This window comes from Papio anubis, chromosome 12 (genome assembly GCF_008728515.1).
Source record: "Papio anubis isolate 15944 chromosome 12, Panubis1.0, whole genome shotgun sequence".
Classification (NCBI taxonomy): Eukaryota; Metazoa; Chordata; class Mammalia; order Primates; family Cercopithecidae; genus Papio; species Papio anubis.
The window spans coordinates 10712724-10720963 of record NC_044987.1 but is presented as its reverse complement, the minus strand read 5'-3'; the positions used below and the strand labels follow the sequence as shown (position 1 = coordinate 10720963).

Here is an 8240-nt window from a genome sequence, read left to right as displayed (position 1 = left end):
AGCTCTGGGTATGTTTCAGAATGATTACCTATCCCCCTAACTCTACCAGAGCCAAGAGGGAATTATTTTATTTATTTATTTTTAGCTTTTCACGATAGGAAACTGGAGGAATTAGTGGGGTTCATGAAGGTAAAGTCCATAAACGTGTAGGACCCCACCTCAAATAAATTGACCCTTTTAGCTTTCTTATGAGTAGACATTTAAAAAATGTCCTTTATATTTCTGATAATACTTCTTACTTGAAAGTACACTTTATTTGCTGATAATGAAGTCATATTAGTTTTTTTCCTAGTATTTTCTTGGAATAAATTTTCTGCCCTTTAACTTTCTCTGTGTGTGTGTATGTGTGTGTATTTGTATTTAGTGTCATTTCTTTTAAACCAGATATAATTAGATGTTGCTTCTTTTATAAGCTGTCTGTTTTATTTATTTGTCTTTTATTTGTAGTGCGTTATTATACCTGTAATAGTCTAATATTTTGTGGTTTTCTATTCTTAAATTACATTCCTTTTTCTTTATTCATGTTTCTCAATCCTTTTGTATTTTTCAAAATATTTAATGTATTAATCAAGTATTTTCATTACTTTATTTCATTTTTCATTACTTTTAACTATTTTTATTTTTTATTATATTTTTATGGTAAAGTCAATATCATTTCAATGCATTATAATCCATTTGCATTAGTACCTCACCATATCCTGAATAATCCAAGAATTTTACTTTTAGTTCCACGTAATGGCTTTATACATATTTTTAGAAATACTTTTGTCCTTTATTTAATTTCTAACAATGTTATAAACCAGACAAGATGTTACTGTTGGGGCTTTCAATAGTCAAAGGTCTTCTCGTATGTTTATGTATGTATTCACCTTTTCCTGTGGTATTTATGGACTGATTTATTTTGCACTTCTATCCTTTTATCTAGGATTATTTTATTCAATTTTAGAATATCTTTTAGTAATTTGTATACTGTGTGACTACGTTTTATACAGTTTTAAAGGGAGGTTAGGTCTGTACCAGCTATTTTGTCATGGCTCTTCAGAAATAAGTTTCTCTTTTTTGTTTTTAATTTGTAGTTTGACTTTTTGCCTGCTTTTAGAAACTTTATTGGGAAAGAATTTGTTTTTAAAATGCAAAACGTTATTGAGGTATAATTTGTAACCATTTTAGGTGCACAGTCTGGTATGTTTTAACAAATGGAAGTACCTGTGTATCTACCACCACAATCAAGGTAAAAACCTTTCCAGTACCACATATAATCTGCCGTGTCCCTTCTCATCAGTCCTCTGTTACCTGAAGCCCCAGATAGCTACTGATCTGCTTTCTCTCACTATGGATTAGATTTGTCCTTTTTAGCGTTTCCTATGAATGGGATCCTACAGTATACACTGTCTTGTGTCTGACTTGTTTTGTTTATCCTAATTTTTTTATTTATTTATGCATTTGTGTGTATCAGTAATGGAAATATGCCATAATCTATTACCTATTGCTTCCAGTTTGGGGATATTATTAATAAAACTGCTACATAGATTCATTTGCAAATATTTGTTAGGCATATGATTTAAACTCCCTTGGGTAAACATTAAAAAATAGATTTGTAAAGTTGAATGATAAGTTGAATGACAAATGTGTATTTAATATTTTAAAAAATCGAGTTTTCTCCAAACTGGCTGTACCATGTTATATGTCTACCAGAAATGCATAAAAGTTCTTAATAACATTGATTTTAGGTTTTTAAATTTTGGTCATTTGATTGTATGTGTGTAGTCTTATTATGTGTGAATTTATATTTCAGTAATGGTTAATAATGTTGAACAATTTTTCATCTTCCTGGTGGTGATTCAAATATCCTTCTTGGAGAAGCATGTGTTCAGATCTTCTGCCCATTTCTCATTGGATTGTTTTTAATTATTAAATTGTGGTATATCTGTACAATTTTTTTATTCAGTTCTTTATTGGATATATGAATTACAAATATTTATATCTAGTGTGTTTTTGGCTTACTCATTTACTTATTAATATCACTGGAAGAGCACAAATTTCTAATTTTGTTAAAGTCCAACTTTTGACTTATTTCTATGGTTCACGTTTTCTGTCCTCCTTGAGAAATCTATATCGACCCCAAGTTTACGAAAGCTTCTCTCCTACTTTTTTGTCCTAGAAATATAATAGTTTTCACTTTCACATCTAGGTCAATAATCTCATTTAAGTTAATTTTTGTATATAAAGTGAAGTAATTGATTCAAAGTTTGGTTCTTACTCAGGGATAGACAGACTTTAAGGCATAATTCGTTGAAAGTATCACACTTTTTTCTTCAAAATGCCTTGGCACTTTGGCTAAAAATCAACAGACTGCTATGCGTAGGTCTCTTTCTGGACTCCATATTCTGTTCCACTCGTCCACATATTATCTCCATCTTTAAACACACAGGTTTTATGCTTCTGTGCCTACTGTGTGCACCATGTGCCTTCAGTGTGCACCTTTATTTCCCAAATCCTCAAGCGGCCCTTTTATTATTTAAATTAATCCTTTTGACACTTGATTTTCTTTTAATTTCCTTCTAGTATCCCCTCAATGCTATTAAGATCTAACCTATTAAAGAAGTTCAATAGCATCAGGGAACTGAAAGAGCAACAGTGGTGGCCCTTTCATCCTTTGCTATCTTTCATGACCATGCCATCAAGAAGCAGCTGCTTTTGTAAGTACTGTCTCTGGAATTCTTTGAATTTACAACCTCTAGAAAGGTCTTTGAGTGTTATTGTGAGAAATAATACTGTAAGGAAAGGTCCAATAACAGATTTGTATAAAACTCCTGAAGATTTCCTTTCTTGGACTTACTCGAGAAATGTAGAGGGGGTGGTGGTTACTTTTCCCTGATCTGACCTCTCTTCATGCTACTATTGAATAAGAGACGTTTCCTTCTCCATGTTAGGAAACAGATGTTTAACAGCCAGCACAAAACAAGGAATACAGTGACCAGTCCTCTTGCTTACTTAACTGTGTAGGCTTCTGCCTCTCCCAAGCTACACCTTCAACCAAATAATTTTACCTGAAACTTCCGCAGGCGCTCAAACCAAACATTTCCAAAGTCAGACACTTTCATTCTACCCTAAGAACATATCCTTGTTACTTTCTCTATTTTGATAAGTTATATCACAATGGCCAAATCACATGAACTTCTCCACCAGCTTTGCTTCCTTACATAGTGGGCTCCTATTTACCTTCCCTTTCCCTGCTCCCAATTCTCTCTGCTGTTGTCTGCACTTGGACTTTGGTGTTTTTCTTTCTTGACATACAGTCAAAAAAGCTCTTTAGTTGCTGCCCTAAAATTCACCTTCCTTCCGTCTGTCTTCCATGTTACCACCGGTCCCTAAATAAAAATACTATCATATTACAGTATTTCAATAACTCTCCAAAACTTGCAAGATAAAAATCCTTCTTCCTAGTATTGTATGCAAATTTTGTCAAGATTTGTTTGATTTTTATAACTCATAAACTTATGAAGACTATACATCTTGTATATTGGGACTACAAACTTCTTAAAAAGAGGTCTTTGCCTGTTTATTTTGTTTTGTACTCATTGTACATAGGACACGATAGCCACTCAGTGTATATTTATTTATTGAATGGATAAATAGGTAGATTGAGCCAGGTTAAAATTAATTAACATACACTGGTGTTAAAACTGTATAGTATTTAACAAATACACACACATACAAGTGAGTAAAACTAGAAAAATCTGAATAAGATTTGTGGATTATAATAGTGTCAACATCCTAGTTGTGATATTACACTATAATTTTGCTAACTGTTATCATTGGGAGAAACTGGGCAAGGTATAACAAGGACTCTCACTGTGTTATTTCTTACAACTTCATGTGATTCTAAAATTATTTCAATAATGTTTTCAATTAAATAAAGATATTGACATTCATCTTATATATCTTTGTCAATAATTTACTTTCAAAATGGCTGTGTGTGATACATATTGCTACAGTATTTTGAATCCTTTAGCATCTTTCCAAGTCAAAACTAATAATGGATCTCTCCTTGGGCACCCATTGCACTTACAACATTGTAACCTGGATAATGCGACATATTTTCCCCTTTGCCAGACAATGACTTTGGTGAATGCAGAGACCTTGTCTGTTGTTTTTGTGTATCTACTGTTTAGCATGTAACTTAACACCCAATAAATATCCCATAACATTTTAGGTAAACGTAAGTTAGATATAACAGTGTGATGTTTAGAGAAGTGTAAGAATCCAAGTGAATCCAATGACTAAGTAATTTTGGTTTATTTCTACCTCAGTTTTTTCCTTTGAGAAATGAGCTGAATTATATAATTGGTCCATACCAATCTGATTTCTTGGTGTGAAAACCAAGAATATACCTCTTATATTGATCATCGTGTCATGATTTACATAGGTTATGCTTACCAAGTTAGTATGTTTTTCTTCTCAATATCACTGCACAGTTTACTTAGAGTAAGATATGGAAAGTTAGCACTGAAGGAACGTTCTCGCTAAAGCATCTTTGAAATGCAGCTGCTGCAAACCTGAGGAGTTTGAGAAATGCTTTTCAGCTCTAGCAGCTGCTTTCTAGTTTTCTTTTTCTCTTCATGGTATGCTAGGCAGAGTTGGCATGACCAGCATACCTGTGGTATTTAAATTAAGCATTTATTTTGAGAAAAATTATTTACACTTTAAATATATGTATTTATTTGGATGACAGATTATAAGGTTCATGGTCCAAGACTTACCTACCTAGAGAGTGTCCAGAGTCCATTTCATATACTTTAAGTCTAATGGATGTGACTTACAGACATAGTCTAATTACATGGGAAATATTATCTAATACTTTGTTCTAAATTGAGGGATACTCTCAAATTTTTTGACTGCATATTTTTGTCTCTAAGATTATTTGATCATTTTTGTATATTTATTATTTATCCTCCGGTAACTTATAAAAATAATTTTAAAATTGCTAAAAATGGAAACTTGGCATTGAGGATAAGAGATTGGCAGCTCCACAAATATGGAAGGAAAGTCTAGACAGTTGTTATCAGCGACCAATACAATGTGTGCAGTGTATGCAGTTCATAAATGGACAAATATTTACTCTCAGAGATCTTTCAGGTCTAAGTAAGAAAAAAATATTAAAGAGTTATGTGGTTTTTATTGGTTCATGAATGTGAATAAAGCTACTCTTCTTGAGAACCAAGCATTTTTGTCTAGTATTTTCTAAAGTAAAAAGTTTGTAATATGGATATTAAATTATGTAGTTATTTATGAATGTTACAATGAATTTTTCAATATGGAAAATTTAAAACATGAAAAGAAAGATTTTTATAAGGCTTTGACTTAAATTACACAAAATAAACTGTAAGAACATTATACTGAATAGCAATTGTGGAAAATATTTATATAAGAAAAATAAACTACTTTTCTGATTACTTAATGGAACGTGAAAAGAATAGACTATTATCCTTTCTCTTAGATTATCACCATGAAATGGCTGCTTTAACTAGGATTCTAAAAAACACTCTGCAGAAAAAAATGAAAGATTAATTAACTGTCCAATTAAAAATTAAGACTGGATAATTGAAATGCTCCACTCAAATGTAATGCTCATATTGAAGATTTAATTTATTTACAAATAAAAAAAAGAAAAGTTAGCCATATCTGACTTTTCTTGACTATTTACCCTGAGAGAATACTGACCCATTTTTCAGCTTCAACAAAGCTTTCTTTACCTCCTTGTTTCTCAGGGTGTACACAACAGGGTTGAAAAGAGGAGTCAGCGTGGTGTAGAAAATGGCCACAACCCCATCCACGGCGTCCCTGGAGCCTGGCCTCAGGTAAATGAAAAGACCAGGGCCAAAGAAGCAAAGGACCACGATACAGTGGGAGGCACAGGTCTGAAAGGCTCTGCGTCTCCCCTCTGAGGTGCGGATCCGCAGGATGGAACAGACGATGGACACATAGGACAGCACTATCAGGAGAAAGCAGCCCGAGGCCACTACTCCAATGTTCACAAAGATGACCATCTCGTTGGCTGAGGTGTCTGCACAGGCCAGTTTCAGGATGGGCGGTGCGTCACAGAAGTAGTGCTGGATCCGGTTGGGTCCACAGTAGGGCAAATGGAAAGTCAATATGGTCTGGACAGCAGAGTGCAGGGAGCCACTGAGCCAAGTGCCGATGGCCAGGAGAGCACACGCGCGCCCACTCATCATGCTGGTGTACCTGAGCGGGTAACTGATGGCCAGGTAGCGATCATAGGACATGACCGTGTAGAGGAAACACTCGGTGCTCCCCAGGAAGTGGAAAAAGTAGAGTTGAGTCACGCAGCTGTGGAAGGAGATAGTCCTCCCGCTTGGAGACACCAAGGTCATCAGCATTTTGGGCACCGTGACAGTGGAGAGCCACATGTCAATGAAGGACAGGTTGGAGAGGAAGGAGTACATGGGGGTGTGGAGGTGAGAATCCACCCTGATCACCAGCAGGATGAGGAGGTTCCCCAGCACAGTGAGCACATAAATGACCAGGAAGGCTCCAAAGAGTGGGGCGTCCAGCGCTGGGGCATGGGGAAGGCCCGTGAGGATGAATGCTGTCACGAGGCTGCCGTTGGACATTTCTTCTCATATATGAGGCTCTGTTCTTACAGAAAGGAAAGGAGGCAGCATTTACTGTGAGCATGTTTTATATGAAATATGGCAACTATATTTTTCTGATTGAGAACACTGGGGTTAAATTATTTTTTATATTTTATAAATTCCTTTTGCTTCAGTATGGGTCTTTGAAGAGGAATAGCACTTTCTTATTCCAGTACCAGAATAAGCCATATACAGAAGAGGAGGAGATTTACATAAAATCAGCCAAATGTTGAAAAGAAGAACAAATTTTGTATCCTGTTTTGTGTAGAATTGAAAAAGATATACTCAAATTAGCAACACTTAGGTGCTGGGAAGCTCTTCCCCGGGATAAGCCTTTATTCAAGCATCTTCTCTCTTTTTCTCTCAAACACACACATATATAGATATACATGCGCACACACATTCTCTCTCTGTCAACACACGCACACACACAAACACTTTCACACATACAGATTCAGTCTGTTTGATCATTAGAGAATTTCTATTACAAATACAAATTTCTAAAGCAATCTTCATTCTGGCTGAGAGAATGGGAGAAAACCGCCTTCTCAGAGCTCTCTGGCCAGCTGCATAACTAAGGCAGGATTCCAGCAGTGGTTTAGCATTATGTGGAGCCAGTCTTCTGTTCCTTTGTCTTACCCTAGATCAGGGGTCCTCAAACCCCAGGTCAGGGACTGGTGCCGGTCGGTGGCCTTTTAGGAACCAGTTGCACAGCATGAGGAGAGCTGCCAGCAAGCGAGCATCACCACCTGAGCCCAGCTTCCTGTCACATCAGCAGGGCATTAGATTCTCATAGGAATGGGAACCCTATTGTGAACCGCACATGTGAGGAATCTAGGTTGTGTGGTCCTTATGAGAATCTAACATCCTCCCCCTCACCACCCCAGACCCCACCCCAGTCCATGCAAAAATTGTCTTCCTCTGAACCAGAAACTGGTCCCTCGTGCCACAAACGTTGGGTACCGCTGCCCTAGATCATATCTTCCTGGTCATATACAAAGTTTGACCCCCAAACTAACACAATAATGAACAGTACTGTCATTTTCTTTAACTTCCCTTATTCTATGTCTCTTTCTATTTATACGTTTTTATTATTATTTACTTCCCCAGAATTTCAGGCAATTAAGCCTTCTCTTTCTAAAGTATGATCAAATAATCTCACAGTACATTTTGAGATAGCCAAGAAGAATTGAACCTGCTTGAGTAGTAAGAAACACTAAACTTTCTCTGATGTTTGAGTTTCAGAACTGAATTAAAATAATAATATAGTTATTATAAAAATACAATTGACCTTCTAAAAATAAAAAAGTTTATTTTGTTTCCATTATTTCTAGGATTTCTATTATTTCAAAGCTTAGACTCAAAGTTTTACTTTTTTTCTTTAACGTATGGACACAATGTCCCAGACATTATATTTTCAAGAGAAAATAAATTAAAATTTATGAAGAAATGTAGGGAAATGTGGTTGGAGACCTGGACCTCTAGATAGAAGAGAAAAGAAGCATTTCTTCATTAATTTCTAAAATGCTTCTGTCATACATTAGCAATACATTTTTATTTTGGGGGATCTGATGGAAGCAGACT

At 35.5% G+C, this 8240-nt stretch overlaps 1 protein-coding gene across 1 annotated transcript; it reads right to left on the bottom strand.

The window, feature by feature from the left end:
- Positions 1-5699: 5699 nt before the first annotated feature.
- On the bottom strand, positions 5700-6650 carry LOC116269673 (olfactory receptor 10G7). The gene has a single exon (XM_031652837.1). The coding sequence runs from the start codon at positions 6633-6635 to the stop codon at positions 5700-5702; it is 936 nt and encodes a 311-aa protein (XP_031508697.1). The 5' UTR covers positions 6636-6650.
- Positions 6651-8240: the final 1590 nt, after the last annotated feature.

Coding starts and splice junctions, on each gene's coding strand:
- LOC116269673 (XM_031652837.1), bottom strand. CDS start 6,635: ATGTCCAACGGCAGCCTCGTGACAGCATTCATCCTCACGGGCCTTCCC.